Here is a 22,903-nt window from a genome sequence, read left to right as displayed (position 1 = left end):
AGATTCCTGCTTTTTCCTGTGTTGTTTTTCATATGCAGGGGAGGGTCTGCTTTCCCTGCTTTCTCCGCCCCTTTCACTGGGTGTTCCAGCCTAATTTCATCAACAGTGCTAAACTAGGAGCTACTAAGTATGTTTTAAAAATGTTTTATACTGGAGTTTTAGATCAGTATCTGTCCATATTCTTCTTTATAGCAGTGTCTATTACATGCAGTTATATGAAAATTGGTGTACACTGTCTCTTTAAAACGTAATGAAAATAAAGTTACAGGAAAGTGCAAAAATAAAATGATCGAATGTGTTAGTACATTATATTAATGCACTATTGCTTACATAAAACTAAGGGGGAGATTTAATAAGCAGCGGGTGCTGCTTTCTCCGCTCGTCGTTTCCGAGTCCCTGGAAACAGAAGTTAAGAAGCAGCAGTCGTAAAACCACTGCTCCTTAAAGAGACACGAAACCCCAAATTTTTCTTTCATGATTCAGCTAGAGAATACAATTTTAAACAACTTTCCAATTTACTTCTATTATTTAATTTGCTTCCTTCTCTTGTTATCCTTTGCTGAAACGTTTATCTAGGCAAGCTCATGTGCAGCAGAGAACCTAGGTTCTAGCTGTTGATTGGTGGCTGCATATATATATATATATATATATATATATCGATTGTGATTGGCTCACCCATGAGTTCAGTTAGAAACCATTAGTGCATTGCTGCTCCTTCAACAAATGATACCAAGAGAATGAAACAAATTAGATAATAGGAGTAAATTAGAAGGTTGTTTAAAATTGTATTCTCTATCTGAATCATGAAAGAAAAAATTTAGGTTTTATGTCCCTTTAACTTCTCCCCCACCTTTTAGGTGGCAGACTGCACTCATCCTAATCAGATATGATCGGGATGATTGACACCCACAGCTAGCGGCCAATGTGCAGGGGGCGGCATTGCACAAGCATTTCACAAGAAATGCTTGTGCAATGTTAAATGCCGACAGCGTATGCTGCAGCGAATCATGTCCGCCCGGCATGTAATAAATTGACCCCTGCGTGTTTAATCCCTGCAAAAGGCTAGTTTGGGCTTGATTTCTCAAGCCCTTAGACTGGCTACGACTACAGGTTCTCACAAGAGAACCTGCAGTCAGTATTTCTCAAGCAGCGGTCTGATGACCTCTGCTTCCTAGCCTCTTCTCCACCTCTTAGGTGGAGAATTTCAATCGACTGGGGAGATTGACAGCTCCTGCCCGTGCGACTGGCTCTGTGCGGGTAGGGGGCGGTGTTGCACGTGAGCACAAAATAGCGATTGCGTGCTGAATATCGCCAGTGGATTGCTGCCCGCCAGAAGCGAGCTGGGCGGGGGGCGCATATGTACGCCCCTGTCCGCCATGGCTTGATAAATCAAGCCCTTTATGTTAACTCTAGAGGAGAAATGCACTGCTGGGACCTATCTGAGCCAATGACAAGAGGTATATGTGTGTAGACACCAATCATCAGCTAGCATTCACTAGCGCATTGCTGCGCCTGAGCTTAACAAGATGCTTTTCAACAAAAGGATACCAACAGAATAAAGTAAATGTGATAATAAAAGTAAACTAAAAAGTCTCTTTAAATGCTCTATCCAAAAAATGAAAATATAAAATGTTCATATCCATTTAACCATGACTTTATCTTGTGGATCTGTGATGGAGTTGTTTATTTAGATATGAAATTGCCACATCTTAATATATATTAACCTGTCTCAAAAGTTCTTCCTGACGCATCCAGATCCGTTTTCTCTCCATCTGGATCCTCTGGAGTCTAAGCTTCTGTTGCTGCTGTTGCTGACTTGTCAGTGCATTCGGCAAATTGATCAATGCTGCTTGATGGTTTTGAGTAGGGTGGTTCTGTTGTGATATTGCTGGACTGGAAGACATCTGTGGTTGATGCTGATGATTCATCACTATAGGGGAGAACAAGTACAATTTCACCCATTAGAAAGGAATAAACTTTTACTGATGACGCATTCAGCGCCAGATATGGAAAAAAAAAAGATTTATTAAAAATCAGCTTGCGGTTTGAAGTGACTTTCAATAAAATAAAATAAAAAATAAACAAAACAGTAATGCATATGAAAAAGCACCAAACATGTTTAAAAACAAATTGCAAGATGAAAAATGATTACTTTAAGCAGATATTGAAGTCAAAATTCAACTTTTATGATTAATACAGTGTGAACAGGGACGTAAGTTCAGGAGACTATATATATCTTGTATATCTTGTATATATATCTTGTATGCAATGTAATAATGTTTTATATGTGTGTCGGATGCTGCTGCATCAATTTCTTACTGGCCCAGGGCTAGTGGAAATGTCAAGCCCTGTATCATATATCATATGAATAGGGAAATAAGATGAGTGTGCATGAAAGATCGCTCCTTCCGCTGTCCCGGGACAGACATACTGATTCGCTGCTTAGAAGTCCTTTACAATGGGATGTGGCTACTGAGAAACTTTTGAGGTAAAATATCTTTCTTTTTTACAGGTGATATTTTCTAGTCAGCGTTTTACAGCTATACTGCATCACTTTCAAGTGTTTAAACATTTGATGTTGTGGACTCTTTATATCTTAGGAAAGAAATATAATTTAACACAATGCTCAAATCAAAGGAGAACTAAACCAAGACCACTCTGCTCATACAGAATATGAGTTACTATACAAATGATTAATTAGACTTATAATATGACTCCCAGTAGTATATCAACTATTTTAATTTTGTACTGCATGCTGTGTTCAAAACCACAAATGTGCACTACTCCAGAAGACAATTAGACAATAACTAATGTGATGATACTGGACAACATGTGTTTATTCTTTCAGATTTTGAGTTGTACAATTTTTAACTTTGCAAATGACAGAACAAAAACCAGTGCACCAAATGTATTTCATATATATCTGATGTTACAAAAAACCCAGTAGAGTTTTAGAAACAAATTCTGAGTAACAAATGTAACTGGGAATACAGGGAGGTGGTCTCTGCTATTTTCTACATTGATTATACCTTGATGCCACAAAGCTGGCATATAACCTTATTTTATGTAGGTAGAAGAGTAGGGTGTTGTAGAGTTGTATTTTACTTAAGTAAACAAGGAAGCATTATGCATATGTTTGTCCCTAGGCCACCCACTTTAGATGCATACAACCTGATCCTCAGTTAATCCCAAGCACATATTTTTCAGCAGTTTAAATCTGAATGTGAAACTCTATCTATGGGAGTGTCCAGATATTTAAACTCCGGCCTGGAAAGTTTGAAGAAAAAAAATCCATGGCTCTAAAGAATAATAACACCATATGGAGGGTTCACCAAAAGGGCTTCCTTAAAGGTAAACTAGTATGCAGCAGAGTGAGCAGTGAAAAAACAGTGCTTCTTTATGAATATTCAGCATAATATTTCACATAAAAGCAATGGATTTGTTTTTATTAACGTGATTAGCTGTTTTAAAATGATCAGTGGAAGAATGCTGTGTAAACATTTAGGATCCACAGAATACAAAGTTAATATTTTTTTCTTCTTGACAGCATCTTAGTCATTTTGTCCAATGTACTATTTTACTCGAGCAGAACTATTTTCAAAGCCTGTTTTAATGAAGGGATATTCTAATTCAAAAGTTACATACTGTAATTAAAGTATGTCATTTTTTTCCAGCATTTCTGAACTATAGATAACAATTTGTTAACCCCTACAAAGTGTTTAAACACACAAGTATTGCAGTTAACAAGCAGGAAGCGATCGATGAGCCAGTCAAGAGTGGCAGTCACATGACTCGTCAATCACCACTGGTTACATATTGGGAGCTGCAATACTATTATCAGTAATGCATAAATGGCTTGCTCTAAAGCAGTGATGCCAACCTCCTAACACTTGGGAGCCACAGTTCAATATTTTAGAAGTCTTAAAGGGACACTGAACCCAAATTTTTTTCTTTTGTGATTCAGAAAGAGCATGCAATTTTAAGCAACTTTCTAATTTACTCCTATTATCAAATTTTCTTCATTCTCTTGGTATCTTTATTAATTGGACGACAGCCATGCAGACCAATTTGAAGCAGTGTACTGCGTATGGTCTGAGCACTGACAGACTGACTCCCCACCCCTTCAACCTCTGCAGCAATGCTGGCAGCACTCATATATCTATTTCCCAAAGACAACCTCTGGATAGGACGCTGAGCACATGCCCTCAACTTCTTTGGTCGACCATGGCGAGGCCTGTTCTGAGTGGAACCTGGCCTGTGAAACCGCTGTAGGGTCTTGGCAATCTTCTTATAGCCTAGGTCATCTTTATGTAGAGCAACAATTCTTTTTTTCAGATCCTCAGAGAGTTCTTTGCCATGAGGTGCCATGTTGAACTTCCAGTGACCAGTATGAGAGAGTGTGAGAGCGATAACACCAAATTTAACACACCTGCTCCCCATTCACACCTGAGACCTTGTAACACTAACGAGTCACATGACACCGGGGAGGGAAAATGGCTAATTGGGCCCAATTTGGACATTTCAACTTAGGGGTGTACTCACTTTTGTTGCTGATGGTTTAGACATTAATGGCTGTGTGTTGAGTTATTTTGAAGGGACAGCAAATTTACACTGTTATATAGGCTGTACACTCACTAATTTACATTGTAGCAAAGTGTAATTTCTACAGTGTTGTCACATGAAAAGATATAATAAAATATTTACAAAAATGTGAGGGGTGTACTCACTTTTGTGAGATACTGTATGTATATATATATATATATATATATATATATATATATATATATATATATATATATATATATATATATATATATATATATACATATATATATACACACACACAGTTCAATGAAAGCACATTGTCGCATATTTCATCTCCGTGAGAAGGGTATTTAGCTTTGCCCTGTGTGTGTGTGTGTATGTATATATATATATATATATATATATATATATATATATATATATATATCTGGTGCAAAAGACCAGCACTCACTATTCTTCTTTAAGCCGGGGTGCATCCCACACAGTAATATGCAAATAAGTCCAAAGAGAGCACTCGTCGTGTTACAAAAAGTTTTAATCCATATTGTTAACGTTTGAGGAGTCACTCCTCGAAAACGTTAACAATATGGATTAAAACTTTTTGTAACACGGTGAGTGCTCTCTTTGGACTTATTTGTGTGTGTGTATATATATTAATAAATAATGCACTTTTAATTTGTGGGACAGTATTACATTTCAACAGCGCATGCGTAGCGGCAGCAAGATCTGACACAACTTCCTTGTCAACTTCCTTGCCAGAATCTGCTCCCTCTGAGTGCGCATGTTGCTGATTGACATAATCGCATTCCACACATTCCTATTTAACATATGTGGAGTGTGATAACGTCATAAAGAGCATGAACAGTCAAAATATCTTAATAATATTAAAATGATATATTTTTATTAAAAAGTATATATGTGTGTAATACTTTATAATGTTTTTTTTATGTGTTTTGTGAACTTTTTTTAACCCTTACCATTTAATTCACCTCTGAAGTTGGGCTAAATATTCTAGCGCGGATTTCAGCTTTAGCTCAAGCGCAAACTATAACTTTCCATTTGTAATATGAGCGCCAGTTAGCATGTTTGCAATACCCATTGAAAGAATAGGTTGTACTCCAGCGAAGTCATCCGTGTTAACCCTTCTCTGGTTAACGCACTTTACTATTGACTTGTAATATCAAGTCACTTGTAATATAGCCCACAAATTGTAAAGTGAAGTACATACTGAGCAGGGACCCACACAACACTGGCACAAAAGGAACTTATTGTTTATACAGGGCTTCAGCACACTCACTGTAAACTAACAGCTTACGCTGAAACCCAGAATTTGCCATTTTCAGTTATGGAAATACCACTAATTACTAAATATTCACAATATCAGTAGAAACATACTAAGATGCCATCAAAGATGAATTATTTATGACACAAACACATGAGAAGAGATGATGTCACACAGTTATTTAATTCCCTGGTTCATCTAATGTCTTGTCATTAACCGCTTACTTTAGGGGAGACTGAGCTAATATTAGCATTAAACTGAAAGCAATAAATATGGCTATTTATTTTGTACAGCTTGATTTAATGCTCATGTATAGTTATATAAAACTACAAGCCAACATTATGAGGTTGAACACAATCCTTTGGAAAAATGTATCGAATGATTTAGCAAAAATAATCCCCACAGACTTTAATTGTGATTTTCTGTTGAAAATCATTTGATAAAGGATTGTGATTGACCCCTATATAATATTAGTAAGAGTGACTCCAGATTATATATATATATATATATATATATATATATATATATATATATATATATATTCACACACACAAACCTACATACACACACTGTATATAAATTTAAATCCCTCCACCATTTTCACAACTGATTTGTTATATAAGTATGTTATTAATGTGTTATGATTTGAGAAAGTATGCTCTCTCCAGGAGACTAAGTGCCATACCGCATTCAATCAGCATTACACGTTAGCCTACACACCGGAGACACAGCAGAGAGCAGGTGTGCAAGAGAGTGCAGTTAGCAGCAGTATTAAGGAGCTGACCTGCAGATAGGTGGCAAATGCACATGTTGCTTTTAGCTACAGTTTATTATCCCTGTGTCAGCAAGCTGGATTCAGCAGAGAGCCAGTTTATCCTTCCCACCATTTCTTTGTCTTCACCTTAACTTAAGAGAACTGTCCAATGTCAGGTGTCAGGCACTTGAGCCTGATGGAAACCATATGTCTGTGTCTCAGTGGACAAAAACCCCACCAGCTTGATTTTTTCACAACACTTATTTCTTTGCAAATGAGAGAAAAGAGATGTTGGCCCTTTTCCCCCCTTCTTCCCAGTCTCTGCCAACAAAGAGACGTTTGTTGCACATATTTCTCAGAAGTAGTGTTAGCCTTCCAACAAGATCAGCGAAAATGCTCTTTTTTTCATGAGGGACAAACTACGTTCCAAAAATCTGCAACTTATTTAAGGAAAATACAAAACGAAATGAAAGCTATGATTTTACATACACAACCCATTTATTCAATAACCTGCTGACAAAGGGGGCCTCTCACACCTGTGTATGTGCGCAAAGGAGACTGTGTACTTGTGCGTTGCTCTTCTTCACTGGCAGCCATTTAACAGTTATAAATAAGTCCTTAACGACACATAAAAGTAAAAAATAAACTGCACAGTGGGGCATTTCATACTTGATTAAAAGCATGTTTGCAATACACTTTGGATTGTGACTTCAAGCAACTGCTATTTCACATTGGAAAAATATTTCACTTCAACATATTGATCTACAGTAATTAAAGAGACCTCTTAAAGGGACATACATGTGCAAAAAAGTAAATTCTCTAATGGGCTATATACAAGCAAATAATAAAATCATATGTGTTTAATCATCTGCTAAGGGGTTAAATACAAAGTTAAATGGACAGTATACTGTAAAAAAGTCACTGTAACTTCTACATTACTGACCATAGCTAACTATGTGTTTAACCCCTGCAGTGGAGCTCCCAAGCAAAATAAGAGTAGGTGAACCTGGGAGGAGCAGCAGTAACTTGGTGGTTTTCTACTTGGGAACTGTAAAGCTTATGACACCTGAGAGGCACTTTAACTTTGTGTTTAACCCCTTTGTCTGGGCTAAATGCATAGCTAGCTAAGGTCAGCAATGCAAAAAATACATGCTCTAATGAAATAAAGCATACAATGCTATCATAATGATGCCCTTTAAAGTATTAATGGGCAGGGCAAGCAAATCAGCTTAAGTATGTTCACCTTTCTATTTCAAAACCATTTTAACATAACCTCCCTATGATGTCTCTCATTGTTTTAAACATAACTTTTAACACAAAAAAGTCAAAGAAGCTACAGCATAGACTTTGTCCTTTTGCGAGTGTTGTGGTATCTGTTTGAGTATTGGCTGTAGAAAAATTACATAAAGAAGCTTTAGCAGAAATCAACTTCTCACTGGGGGTGGAAGAGAGCTCAATCTTTCTAAAAGAGTGTATATACAGCTTCTTTGAATACAATGAACTCTTATCTGGACACATTTCTAATCTGGTAGGAATCCATATTGATATGAAGAATATTTTCAAAGGGGGAGAAATAGGCGCCACACAATGTATTTTACTGTGATGTTTAATTAAGTATTCCGGTGAAGAACAATTCTTAAATTGCTTATGCAAAGCTGGGATATGTTTTTCTTTCAATTTCCACACATAGTAACATAGTAGATGAGGTTGAAAAAAGGCTGAAGTCCATCAAGTTCAACCTATACAAATCTGAAATATATACAAAAAGCTCCAGTTAAGCTTAAATAATCCCACTAAAAGGTGACCCATTTAATACTTGCAATTATATCCATGAATTTTGTTTATAGACAGAAATGTATCCAAATAATTTTTAAATGTATCTAGGGTATTGGCATTCACTACCTCCTTTGGTAATGAGTTCCTATTAACTTTTACCATTTTCTTTCTCACTGAATAGTCATCATCTCTGATCAGACTGTTAAAAAACACTAATCTAGAACACAATATTTCCTACAGTTCTTTTTTGGGAATAAAATAGGACATTGTATTTTGCACATATATATGATTATGATGAATTATGATTAGTATGCCTTGCTTACAAAAGTCCCCAATACTTTTTTTCTGGCATTAGTGTGTGTCCTGATTATGTTTATGTTTGGTTTCTTATTACTTTTTATTTATTTAAAGGACCACTAAGGTAAAAATTAAAGTTTCATTATTCATATAGAACATGCAATTAAAAAAAACCCTTTCCAATATACTTCCATTATCAAAACAACATACACATCCTTTTATATGCACACTTTCTAATGCTCCAGCTCCTACTGAGCATGTGTAAAAGTGCACAGTATATACATATATGCATTTTGTGATTGCTGTTGGCTATCACATAATACAGAGGGAGGGATAATTGGATTAATTTTGAAATTTGCCAGAAAATATTCTACAGCTCATTTCAACGTCAAAGTAAGTGCTGTTGCATTGTCTTTTTATTGTGTATTTAGTGGTCCTTTAAAAAAAAATGACGTTAACGCCACATACAAAAAAAAGTATATATACACAACACAACATGTACAAACACAGAGCAGTTGCACTAGGTTCAAAAGCTTATAAACAAAAGCCAACAAAATAAGATTTATTTAATCATATTATTTAGGAGTGAAAATTAGAGTACTCACCATGAATATTTGAATGAAAGCAAGAGAGAACAAACAAAAAAAGTTAGTAAAAGTAAATATTGTTATTATGATGCTACTGAGAACTGTTAATACATAGGAATGCAACACAAAATATGTTGGGCAATCAGCTGAAGAATTGAAGGCATTTACATACCTATGCTTTTTAATGTCTTATACAATGCTTGTTTTAGCACACAAGAAAACATGATTCTGTTCATTACTCCATTCTATTTTTATGGAAATTAATTTAAAAAAAAGTAGATTTGCTACTAAGCAGTAGTATTTTCTTGTAATTGGAAATGTCATTTCCATCACAATCTCTATCCAAGAATTATAGGTAATTTCTAAAAACAGAATTTATGTTTACCTGATAAATTACTTTCTCCAACGGTGTGTCCGGTCCACGGCGTCATCCTTACTTGTGGGATATTCTCTTCCCCAACAGGAAATGGCAAAGAGCCCAGCAAAGCTGGTCACATGATCCCTCCTAGGCTCCGCCTACCCCAGTCATTCGACCGATGTTAAGGAGGAATATTTGCATAGGAGAAACCATATGGTACCGTGGTGACTGTAGTTAAAGAAAATAAATCATCAGACCTGATTAAAAAAACCAGGGCGGGCCGTGGACCGGACACACCGTTGGAGAAAGTAATTTATCAGGTAAACATAAATTCTGTTTTCTCCAACATAGGTGTGTCCGGTCCACGGCGTCATCCTTACTTGTGGGAACCAATACCAAAGCTTTAGGACACGGATGAAGGGAGGGAGCAAATCAGGTCACCTAAATGGAAGGCACCACGGCTTGCAAAACCTTTCTCCCAAAAATAGCCTCAGAAGAAGCAAAAGTATCAAACTTGTAAAATTTGGTAAAAGTGTGCAGTGAAGACCAAGTCGCTGCCCTACATATCTGATCAACAGAAGCCTCGTTCTTGAAGGCCCATGTGGAAGCCACAGCCCTAGTGGAATGAGCTGTGATTCTTTCGGGAGGCTGCCGTCCGGCAGTCTCGTAAGCCAATCTGATGATGCTTTTAATCCAAAAAGAGAGAGAGGTAGAAGTTGCTTTTTGACCTCTCCTTTTACCGGAATAAACAACAAACAAGGAAGATGTTTGTCTAAAATCCTTTGTAGCATCTAAATAGAATTTTAGAGCGCGAACAACATCCAAATTGTGCAACAAACGTTCCTTCTTTGAAACTGGTTTCGGACACAGAGAAGGTACGATAATCTCCTGGTTAATGTTTTTGTTAGAAACAACTTTTGGAAGAAAACCAGGTTTAGTACGTAAAACCACCTTATCTGCATGGAACACCAGATAAGGAGGAGAACACTGCAGAGCAGATAATTCTGAAACTCTTCTAGCAGAAGAAATTGCAACTAAAAACAAAACTTTCCAAGATAATAACTTAATATCAACGGAATGCAAGGGTTCAAACGGAACCCCCTGAAGAACTGAAAGAACTAAATTGAGACTCCAAGGAGGAGTCAAAGGTTTGTAAACAGGCTTAATTCTAACCAGAGCCTGAACAAAGGCTTGAACATCTGGCACAGCGGCCAGCTTTTTGTGAAGTAACACAGACAAGGCAGAAATCTGTCCCTTCAGGGAACTTGCAGATAATCCTTTTTCCAAACCTTCTTGAAGGAAGGATAGAATCCTAGGAATCCTAACCTTGTCCCAAGGGAATCCTTTAGATTCACACCAACAGATATATTTTTTCCAAATTTTGTGGTAAATCTTTCTAGTTACAGGCTTTCTGGCCTGAACAAGAGTATCGATAACAGAATCTGAGAATCCTCGCTTCGATAAGATCAAGCGTTCAATCTCCAAGCAGTCAGCTGGAGTGAAACCAGATTCGGATGTTCGAACGGACCCTGAACAAGAAGGTCTCGTCTCAAAGGTAGCTTCCAAGGAGGAGCCGATGACATATTCACCAGATCTGCGTACCAAGTCCTGCGTGGCCACGCAGGAGCTATCAAGATCACCGACGCCCTCTCCTGATTGATCCTGGCTACCAGCCTGGGGATGAGAGGAAACGGCGGGAACACATAAGCTAGTTTGAAGGTCCAAGGTGCTACTAGTGCATCCACTAGAGCCGCCTTGGGATCCCTGGATCTGGACCCGTAGCAAGGAACTTTGAAGTTCTGACGAGAGGCCATCAGATCCATGTCTGGAATGCCCCACAGCTGAGTGACTTGGGCAAAGATTTCCGGATGGAGTTCCCACTCCCCCGGATGCAATGTCTGACGAATCAGAAAATCCGCTTCCCAATTTTCCACTCCTGGGATGTGGATAGCAGACAGGTGGCAGGAGTGAGACTCCGCCCATAGAATGATTTTGGTCACTTCTTCCATCGCCAGGGAACTCCTTGTTCCCCCCTGATGGTTGATGTACGCAACAGTTGTCATGTTGTCTGATTGAAACCGTATGAACTTGGCCCTCGCTAGCTGAGGCCAAGCCTTGAGAGCATTGAATATCGCTCTCAGTTCCAGAATATTTATCGGTAGAAGAGATTCTTCCCGAGACCAAAGACCCTGAGCTTTCAGGGATCCCCAGACCGCGCCCCAGCCCATCAGACTGGCGTCGGTCGTGACAATGACCCACTCTGGTCTGCGGAATGTCATCCCTCGTGACAGGTTGTCCAGGGACAGCCACCAACGGAGTGAGTCTCTGGTCCTCTGATTTACTTGTATCTTCGGAGACAAGTCTGTATAGTCCCCATTCCACTGACTGAGCATGCACAGTTGTAATGGTCTTAGATGAATGCGTGCAAAAGGAACTATGTCCATTGCCGCTACCATCAACCCGATCACTTCCATGCACTGAGCAATGGAAGGAAGAGGAACGGAATGGAGTATCCGACAAGAGTCTAGAAGTTTTGTTTTTCTGGCCTCTGTCAGAAAAATCCTCATTTCTAAGGAGTCTATTATTGTTCCCAAGAAGGGAACCCTTGTTGACGGAGATAGAGAACTCTTTTCCACGTTCACTTTCCATCCGTGAGATCTGAGAAAGGCCAGGACAATGTCCGTGTGAGCCTTTGCTTGAGGAAGGGACGACGCTTGAATCAGAATGTCGTCCAAGTAAGGTACTACAGCAATGCCCCTTGGTCTTAGCACCGCTAGAAGGGACCCTAGTACCTTTGTGAAAATCCTTGGAGCAGTGGCTAATCCGAAAGGAAGCGCCACAAACTGGTAATGTTTGTCCAGGAATGCGAACCTCAGGAACCGATGATGTTCCTTGTGGATAGGAATATGTAGATACGCATCCTTTAAATCCACCGTGGTCATGAATTGACCTTCCTGGATGGAAGGAAGAATAGTTCGAATGGTTTCCATCTTGAACGATGGAACCTTGAGAAACTTGTTTAAGATCTTGAGATCTAAGATTGGTCTGAACGTTCCCTCTTTTTTGGGAACTATAAACAGATTGGAGTAGAACCCCATCCCTTGTTCTCTTAATGGAACGGGATGAATCACTCCCATTTTTAACAGGTCTTCTACACAATGTAAGAATGCCTGTCTTTTTATGTGGTCTGAAGACAACTGAGACCTGTGGAACCTCCCCCTTGGGGGAAGTCCCTTGAATTCCAGAAGATAACCTTGGGAGACTATTTCTAGCGCCCAAGGATCCAGAACATCTCTTGCCCAAGCCTGAGCGAAGAGAGAGAGTCTGCCCCCCACCAGATCCGGTCCCGGATCGGGGGCCAACATTTCATGCTGTCTTGGTAGCAGTGGCAGGTTTCTTGGCCTGCTTTCCCTTGTTCCAGCCTTGCATTGGTCTCCAAGCTGGCTTGGCTTGAGAAGTATTACCCTCTTGCTTAGAGGACGTAGCACTTTGGGCTGGTCCGTTTCTACGAAAGGGACGAAAATTAGGTTTATTTTTTGCCTTGAAAGGCCGATCCTGAGGAAGGGCGTGGCCCTTACCCCCAGTGATATCCGAGATAATCTCTTTCAAGTCAGGGCCAAACAGCGTTTTCCCCTTGAAAGGAATGTTAAGTAGCTTGTTCTTGGAAGACGCATCAGCCGACCAAGATTTCAACCAAAGCGCTCTGCGCGCCACAATAGCAAACCCAGAATTCTTAGCCGCTAACCTAGCCAATTGCAAAGTGGCGTCTAGGGTGAAAGAATTAGCCAATTTGAGAGCATTGATTCTGTCCATAATCTCCTCATAAGGAGGAGAATCACTGTCGACCGCCTTTATCAGCTCATCGAACCAGAAACATGCGGCTGTAGCGACAGGGACAATGCATGAAATTGGTTGTAGAAGGTAACCCTGCTGAACAAACATCTTTTTAAGCAAACCTTCTAATTTTTTATCCATAGGATCTTTGAAAGCACAACTATCCTCTATGGGTATAGTGGTGCGTTTGTTTAAAGTGGAAACCGCTCCCTCGACCTTGGGGACTGTCTGCCATAAGTCCTTTCTGGGGTCGACCATAGGAAACAATTTTTTAAATATGGGGGGAGGGACGAAAGGAATACCGGGCCTTTCCCATTCTTTATTAACAATGTCCGCCACCCGCTTGGGTATAGGAAAAGCTTCTGGGAGCCCCGGCACCTCTAGGAACTTGTCCATTTTACATAGTTTCTCTGGGATGACCAACTTGTCACAATCATCCAGAGTGGATAATACCTCCTTAAGCAGAATGCGGAGATGTTCCAACTTAAATTTAAATGCAATCACATCAGGTTCAGCTTGTTGAGAAATGTTCCCTGAATCAGTAATTTCTCCCTCAGACAAAACCTCCCTGGCCCCATCAGACTGAGTTAGGGGCCCTTCAGAAATATTAATATCAGCGTCGTCATGCTCTTCAGTATCTAAAACAGAGCAGTCGCGCTTACGCTGATAAGTGTTCATTTTGGCTAAAATGTTTTTGACAGAATTATCCATTACAGCCGTTAATTGTTGCATAGTAAGGAGTATTGGCGCGCTAGATGTACTAGGGGCCTCCTGAGTGGGCAAGACTCGTGTAGACGAAGGAGGGAATGATGCAGTACCATGCTTACTCCCCTCACTTGAGGAATCATCTTGGGCATCATTGTCATTGTCACATAAATCACATTTATTTAAATGAATAGGAATTCTGGCTTCCCCACATTCAGAACACAGTCTATCTGGTAGTTCAGACATGTTAAACAGGCATAAACTTGATAACAAGTACAAAAAACGTTTTAAAATAAAACCGTTACTGTCACTTTAAATTTTAAACTGAACACACTTTATTACTGCAAATGCGAAAAAACATGAAGGAATTGTTCAAAATTCACCAAATTTTCACCACAGTGTCTTAAAGCCTTAAAAGTATTGCACACCAAATTTGGAAGCTTTAACCCTTAAAATAACGGAACCGGAGCCGTTTTGAACTTTAACCCCTTTACAGTCCCTGGTATCTGCTTTGCTGAGACCCAACCAAGCCCCAAGGGGAATACGATACCAAATGACGCCTTCAGAAAGTCTTTTCTAAGTATCAGAGCTCCTCTCACATGCGACTGCATGCCATGCCTCTCAAAAACAAGTGCGCAACACCGGCGCGAAAATGAGGCTCTGCCTATGCTTTGGGAAAGCCCCTAAAGAATAAGGTGTCTAAAACAGTGCCTGCCGATATTATTATATCAAAATACCCAGATAAAATGATTCCTCAAGGCTAAATATGTGTTAATAATCAATCGATTTAGCCCAAAAAAAGTCTACAGTCTTAATAAGCCCTTTTTGAAGCCCTTATTTACAATCGTAATAAACATGGCTTACCGGATCCCAGAGGGAAAATGACAGCTTCCAGCATTACATCGTCTTGTTAGAATGTGTCATACCTCAAGCAGCAAGAGACTGCTCACTGTTCCCCCAACTGAAGTTAATTGCTCTCAACAGTCCTGTGTGGAACAGCCATGGATTTTAGTGACGGTTGCTAAAATCATTTTCCTCATACAAACAGAAATCTTCATCTCTTTTCTGTTTCTGAGTAAATAGTACATACCAGCACTATTTCAAAATAACAAACTCTTGATTGAATAATAAAAACTACAGTTAAACACTAAAAAACTCTAAGCCATCTCCGTGGAGATGTTGCCTGTACAACGGCAAAGAGAATGACTGGGGTAGGCGGAGCCTAGGAGGGATCATGTGACCAGCTTTGCTGGGCTCTTTGCCATTTCCTGTTGGGGAAGAGAATATCCCACAAGTAAGGATGACGCCGTGGACCAGACACACCTATGTTGGAGAAATGTAAATCTTTGATATAAGAATCATGTGAAAGGATACTGGCCCATTTTATTACTTCTAATAACAATGATATACACATTTAACAGTTTTAGTCTTCAAGGCATTCAGTACAGAACATATTTCTCATGGAAAGCTTTATTGTTTACCAGTAGATGAAACAGTGATAAGAAACTGAAAGAGGAAAAAACAGTATGGGGGAAAAATACCAGCTAATTACAGCCTAAATATGCGCTATACCTTGGAGGATCTTAAATACGCAATTGTGTCCACCTGCGATTCCATATTTAGCACTAAGATGGAATATCCTGTGAATCTGTGATGAGAATTAAGTGGGTACTGGGCATAACTTAACTCTTACTTAAAATAAACTCAATAAGAAGTGATGCTATCTACAAATACACTTGTTCTATATAAAGTATTCTGCACCTGTTTTTATATCATGCAGCAGGAATGGTAAAAAATTATATTGAAATCAATATTTTTTTCTGGCCACTTTGAAATGGCTGCCAATTTCTACCCACTGATGCCATCACGATCTGGGCTGCATCTAGGCACTCTGCTGAATAGCATTGACAGCCTGTTGAATCCAACTAGTGAGCCTTTTGTGATTGGATGCCATATGCAGCCCAGATAATGATGTCATAAGTGGGCGGAGCTTGGCAGCTATTTCAAAGCTATTTCATTTTAAAATATTTTTTTTACTGTTCCTGCTGAATGATATAAGAAGGGGTGCAGCTTAATCTAAGGTAAGATTTTAAGATGTCTAAGGTGTAGACCGTCCCTTTAATGTTATGTTTTGTATCCAATAGCTTTTTTCAAATGTTAATAAAGTTATATAATATAAAAGTCCTTAGAACGCTGCTTTAACAAACAGGAAGAAGTCTTGGAGCAAACCATGAGGGAAACTGTGTTATAGGTCAAGGAAATCAGTGTTAGAAATTTCCAATGCTATGTAGTGTTCCACAAAGCTGAAATGCTGATAAGTTCATTACATCCTTCAAAACAATGGGACAGCTACACCTCCAGCCAGCAGGATATGGAAAACTATTGGACGTGTGCTAAGAACTTTCATGATCAATGTAATGGTTCATTGTTTAGAGTTTCCTGGATCTTTTACAAGCAGCAGGTGTAGCTTACAGCGCTTTATGCAAGGTTAACATTATTATCATTAAAGAAAGACCATTATTTCAAAAAGCATTAACTTCACTTTTCAGTTCTAAAAATGTTTGTATTTGCTGCAACCACTGTAACAAAACTGTAGAAAATCCTGACGTGAGATGATATGGGACAGGATGATAATTTGTGCTGCTTTACCTGAAAAGACAGTCAGCATAAAAAAAACAAAATGGTGGTTGCTTTATCTGGTTGAATACGTGCCAAACTCAACCCTGCACCACTAATGATAATGCAGAGCTATTTCAATTAGGATGTTTTGGTGGCAACACCATACCCTTTATATAAAAAGGGAGTATTACATTTTTACAAACAAATAATTTTGTATTGTTAAATATCTGCATACAAAATAAATGTCCTATAATCATTTAAATGGTAATTTATTTTAACACAATTTGCATTGTTTTGTTACCTTTGAACAGCCCAAGGAGATAACTCTAATTCATTAGATCATTTTAATACTAGTGAGACCCTCATGTGTGATTAGCCACACTTTACAAGTATCCGATAGATAGATAGATAGATAGATAGATAGATAGAGTCCCCTGCAAATGATGTGTTTAGTCTGTATCGTCCTGCTTGGAGTAACAACACATTGTAGCTCCTGTGCAAAACATGGCTGATGATTGGAGGTCATAGGTGCATGCTCCTCCTTAATGGCTCACTGGTGTCTTGCTCAGGAACTGCAATTTTAGACTTCAGCTATGTGTTTAACCCATATGTAGGCATTAAACAAAATGTTTGCAAGGGATAAAATAAAATGCTCTGGACTAATTGAAACAATATTTCAAATTAGAATGTCCCTTTGCTTCTTCTGGTGTGGGGTTAAGGACAGATACAAAATTAGCAGCTGCAGTCACTGTGTGAATCCTGCAGGAAGCACCCCAAACTTTCTGAAGAAGAGGAAAGTCCTCTATTTTTAGTGGTCCATTTTTTTTTGTTACACTGACATCATCAGGTAATTCTGTTTAGAAATGGCCTTGCCAAACAGGTGCCTCAGGGCCTAGTTCATTATTTGATGACAGATAATCTTTATTTTTAAATGTGTAATCCCCCTTAATCTTGGCCCTCCCCAACAGCAGATTCACTCGGCCAGATGTGAGTATCATTATGATTACTCTGCAGCTTGTCTGGTATATTCAATACCTTTCACCCTAGTGACCATACAACTCATTTGTAGTATACAATAAGCTTGGTAAGGACCTTTACTTGGAGACCCCTGACATTTTATATATACAAAGCACATATCTACAATGACACTACAAAGAACACAGCACTGCAAGGGGGAATCCATACCACATTGAAGGGGAATCCATACCACTTGCATATTTGTGCTGGTATTACAAATCCATGGCTAATATACAGTATATTGTATATGCAGTGGTATAAAGCATGCTACAATATTAAAAAGTACATGAAACCCCCCATTATTTATTTCATGATCCAGATAGAGAATACAGTGTTAAACAAATTTTCTTCATTCTCTTGATATTCTTTGTTAAATGAGCAACAATGCACTGCTGTGAGCTAGCTGAACACATCTTGTGAACCAATGGTAAGACATATATATGCAGCCACCAATCGGCAGCTAACTCCCAGTAATGTATTATTGTTCTTGAGCCTACCTAGGTATGCTTTTTTACCAAAGGATTCCAAGAGAACAAAGCAAATTAGAGAATAGATGTAAATTGGAAAGAAAAAGCATGTTCTTTCTGAATCATGAAAGTTCAATTTTGACTTTTCTATCACTTCCCTTAATTGCCGGAAAGTGCAGGGGCATTCTTTTCCCTCATATAATACAGTGCTACAATTTTTGTCAGATAACGCTTGAGTGCTAAGCTGACGGAGCACAAGATTCTGCTCAAGTAGTGGAGTTTTTAGTTAAAGGGCCATAATACCCAAATGTTTAAACACTTGAAAGTGATGCAGTATAGCTGTAAAAAGCTGACTAGAAAATATCACCTGAACATCTCTATGTAAAAAAGAAAGATATTTTACCTCAAAAGTTCCTCGGTAGCCACATCCCATTGTAAAGGATTTCTAAGCAGCATATTAGTATATCTGTCCTGGGACAGCTTAGGGGATGAGCCTCGTGAACTCTCATATTATTTCCCTATTCAGCTTACTATGAAATCTCATGAGAGTTAAGTCAAATCTCATGAGATCACAGTAAAAGAGTTCATGACCTCAGCACTGCTGATGCTGATTGGCTGCTGTTCATTTCTTATTTTTTTTTTTTTTTTTTTACCTGCAGCTGGGAGCAGGTGAAGTATAACTTTTTACACAGAACTTACTCTGCTGAGCTGAGGAGATTGTGAGGTAAAATATATTTTTTTACATAGAGATGCTCAGGTGATATTTTCAGCTTTTTACAGTTATACTGCATCAGTTTCAAGTGATTTAGCATATGAGTATTATGTCCCTTTAAGTTCTTTAGTTTATAGCACTGGTTTTCAAACCTGTCCTCAGGCCTCTCTAACAGGCCAGATTTTCAGGATTACCTTGGGTGAGAGCGGGTAAAATAACCATGTTTACCAATTAGCTTATTATTTCACCTGCGCTCTAGTTTAGATATCCTTAAAATCTGGCCTGTTAGGGAGACCCGAGGACAGGTTTGAAAACCAATGGTTTGCAGCATCCAGGGTTTGAATGCACAACAGCAAACGATAACAGTTAATATCTGTTTTTCAAAAGCATTAAATGTGAAAGTGGTATTTTAGAGGGCAATGAGTGCGCTACTACCAATTCCCATTTAAAGTATTTGGTGCACAATTTATGTATTGAGCGAGTTAAAAAAAACATTTGGTTAAACATTTTGTTTTGGTTGGCTCTAACCAACACCTTTAAATACCTGATTGTGCGCTATTATTTGGAGAGAGACGAGCACAAAATGTGCTCAACTTGTAATCTAAGCCAAATATTTTATAGGGATTTAAATGGTTTTGCAGTCCTGAGATGCACCTATTGAAAAGCAATTAATCTGTAATCTAGGCCCAAATATTTTATAGGAATTTAAATGGTTTGTAGTCCTGAGATGCACTCATTATTGAAAAGCAATTCATCTTGATTATGTTTACCCCTATCTGGACAACCATAGCCAATTAGAGAAATATATAAAGAATTGGTACGTTTCCATTTAAGACCTGTCGCACTCTGCAACTAATTAAAGGGACAGTCAAGTCCAAAAAAAACTTTCATGATTTAAATAGGGCATGCAAATTTAAACAACTTCCCAATTTACTTTTATCACCAATTTTGCTTTGTTCTCTTGGTATTCTTAGTTGAAAGCTAAACCTAGGAGGTTCATATGCTAATTTCTTAGACCTTGAAGACTGCCTCTAATCTGAATACATTTTGACCACTAGAGGGCATTAGTTCACATGTTTCATATAGATAACATTGAGCTCATGCACGTAAAGTGACCTAGGAGTGAGCACTGATTGGCTAAACTGCATGTCTGTCAAAAGAACTGAAATAAGGGGGTAGTCAGCAGAGGCTTAGATACAAGATAATTACAGAGGTAAAACGTCTATTATTATAACTGTGTTGGATATGCAAAACTGGGGAATGGGTAATAAAGGGATTATCTTTCTTTTTAAACAACAAAAATTCTGGTGTTGACTGTCCCTTTAAGAGCTTACTTGACATTATTGAGCTTAAATGGAAAAATATCTTTCAGGGCTATATTACTGGTAAAAATCTGAAAAAAAAATTCCTATACAAAATTAAACATTTTAGGCCAGATTACAAGTGGAGCGCTAGAAGTAAGGTTTTTGCGTGCGACGCGTAACGATGGTATTACAAGTTGAAAGTAAAAAGTTTTCCCCCAAACGCTAACTTGATGTGCGCAAAAAGCTGAACTTAAATTTATTTTATCGCGTTAACGTATTTCCCCATAGAAGTCAATGGAGCATAAACACTATACTTGCGCACAAACCAGATCACATATTTATAAGTGTGAAAACCCGACATGTAAATATGAATATTTCACATTCCAATGTTCTTCACATTGCAGAATATGTTTTATTTATTCATAAATACATATTCTACATTTATATCTGATGGTATTTTAGTACAACATATATCTATACTAATATATACAGATGATTATATATAGGTATAGATGTATACAGATATATATAGGAGAATCTATTTAAAAGTACAAAGAACATAGTCCCCTATGTGAAATATTTACAATAAATACACAGTATAACACTTTATTAAATATGAATATTGCATAAATATGCTTTTTCATGTTTTCATCTACTTAACTGCAATATATATATATATATATATATATATATATATATATATGCATTTACGTGTTTATATATGTCTGTAAAACAATATATATATACACATATATAATAAATACATATGTACACACATCTTTTAGTCATAACTTTTATGCAATATTTTTTTAAATAATTTTTATTAGATAATGTTATGATTGTAACTGTACTGTTATATGTATTTTTGATGTGTTTTGGGACACTTTTTTGTTTTGCGAGCTTTGAGGTCACACTATCCCGAAACACGGATTTCAATTGTGCTCAAGCGATCGCATTTACTTTCAACTTGTAATATGAACGCACGTAACTGTTAGTGCTCCACTAGTAATCTTGCCCATAGTTAGCCAAGGTCAGCAATGAAAAAATGACATGTGCCAATAAATTAGAGCATGTCACTCTTGCATCAGAACGTCCCTTTTAGAAATGCCATTTAAATTGCTGTTTTACCATAGGATTGGAAGATACCAATAGTTACTAAGTAAAAAAAAAAAAGACTGCAGTGTTGAGTCATGATTGTTTTCCAGAATTACCATCATTTAATTTCAAGCAGATGGAGTTTGCAATAAACAGGCGCTGCTTCGGAAAAGACGTGAATTGCTTACACTAGAAACAAGCAAAAGAGGCAAAAGTAGGTTTTGCGGCACCGGAGAAATTATTTGAAGATTAAGTGATCTCTCCCCTGAGGTTTTTGTTTGCTCACAGTCATGTTAGGATGTGGTACTGCTTAGTCACATTTATATTCTTTTGATAAAATGTTTATGAGTGCTTTTGTATATTCAAACAAAGCCAAAACTCAGCGTAAGCCAGAGGAGCAGACTGTACAAGGCGCACTATATTTTCCATGTTATAATAAGTACTTGAGCAACTAAACACACATGTTTCAGATTAAATGTACAGACCTGGGATCAAACTGGGGATGCTTAAAACTCGAAGCCAAGGGATGGCAAATCTTCAAAAGAAAGACACATTTTAATTCCAGACTATAAAGAAAATGCTAAGGCTGAAGACATAGGTGTAGTTTGCCATTTCTTTCAAGATGAAATGGTTCAAAATGTGTTCTCGAGTGGTCGCCAAGAAAATAGTTCAACTTTTTTTTTTTTTTTTAATTCTTTCCTTCTTTTTTTTTCTTGAAAAGCATAAACACTTGCATGGCGTTCATTAATTCTATCACAAGGAGGAAAAAATAAACATATAGACATTGACATTTATGTTTCTCTTGATATTCTGGAAGCTATGGAAATATAGTTCTGGAATATGACTTTTTTAATGCGCTGCTTGCAAATTTATATAAGGAAATGCACATAATAATTAAAGGGACATAAAAACGTTAAAATTAAACTCTTAAGATGCCTATAGTTCAAAGCATGCAATCTTAAACAACTTTACAATTTACGTCATATCTTTTTTGTTTTGTTCTCTTGGTATCCTTTAAGGAAATGCATACTTAGGTAGGCTCTAGAGTAGAATTTCACTCTAGGGAGCTAGCTGGTGATTGGTGGCTGCATATATATGCTTTTTGTCACTGGCTCACCTGATACGATCAGCTAGCTCCCAGTAGTGAATTGCTGCTCCTTCACCAAAGCACACCAAGTTAATTAAGCAAATTTGCTCTATCTAAATCACAAAAAAAATAATTTGGGTTTCAGGTCCCTTTAATTGAACCTTATAAAAATGTTCTTTTTAATAATGGAAAGGATTAGCAAATGTAGAGCATTCCATTTTAAGGTTGGCTGAAACACCCAAACTATTTTATTCAAATCATGACACTAATTCTTATTCGTGTTTTTCTCCTTCCAACCTTTATTGGTTATGCCTATAATCTTATCTAAAAGCCTGTGCTCTTCAACTTTTATTTATATCTTTTAATAGTCTGTCTGACCACTGGGCTTGAAATAAATTTCATTTTGCAGCCTGTCTTAAAGGAATATGCAAAAGTTAAAGTTTGAAAAATGTTAGGAACTGTGG

General features: G+C 37.8%; 1 protein-coding gene across 1 annotated transcript in view; it reads right to left on the bottom strand.

Moving 5' to 3' along the window:
* Positions 1-22,903, bottom strand: part of WWTR1 (WW domain containing transcription regulator 1) — a 167,014-nt gene that overhangs the window by 22,333 nt on the left and 121,778 nt on the right. The window contains exon 3 of the mRNA XM_053709979.1: positions 1,725-1,930. Coding sequence (XP_053565954.1) covers positions 1,725-1,930 — 206 coding nt within the window. The remainder of the gene's footprint in view (positions 1-1,724; positions 1,931-22,903) is intronic.

This window comes from Bombina bombina, chromosome 4 (assembly GCF_027579735.1).
Source record: "Bombina bombina isolate aBomBom1 chromosome 4, aBomBom1.pri, whole genome shotgun sequence".
NCBI classification, from domain to species: domain Eukaryota; kingdom Metazoa; phylum Chordata; class Amphibia; order Anura; family Bombinatoridae; genus Bombina; species Bombina bombina.
The sequence above is the reverse complement of the archived record's forward strand: the minus strand, read 5'-3'. Positions and strand labels throughout refer to the sequence as shown.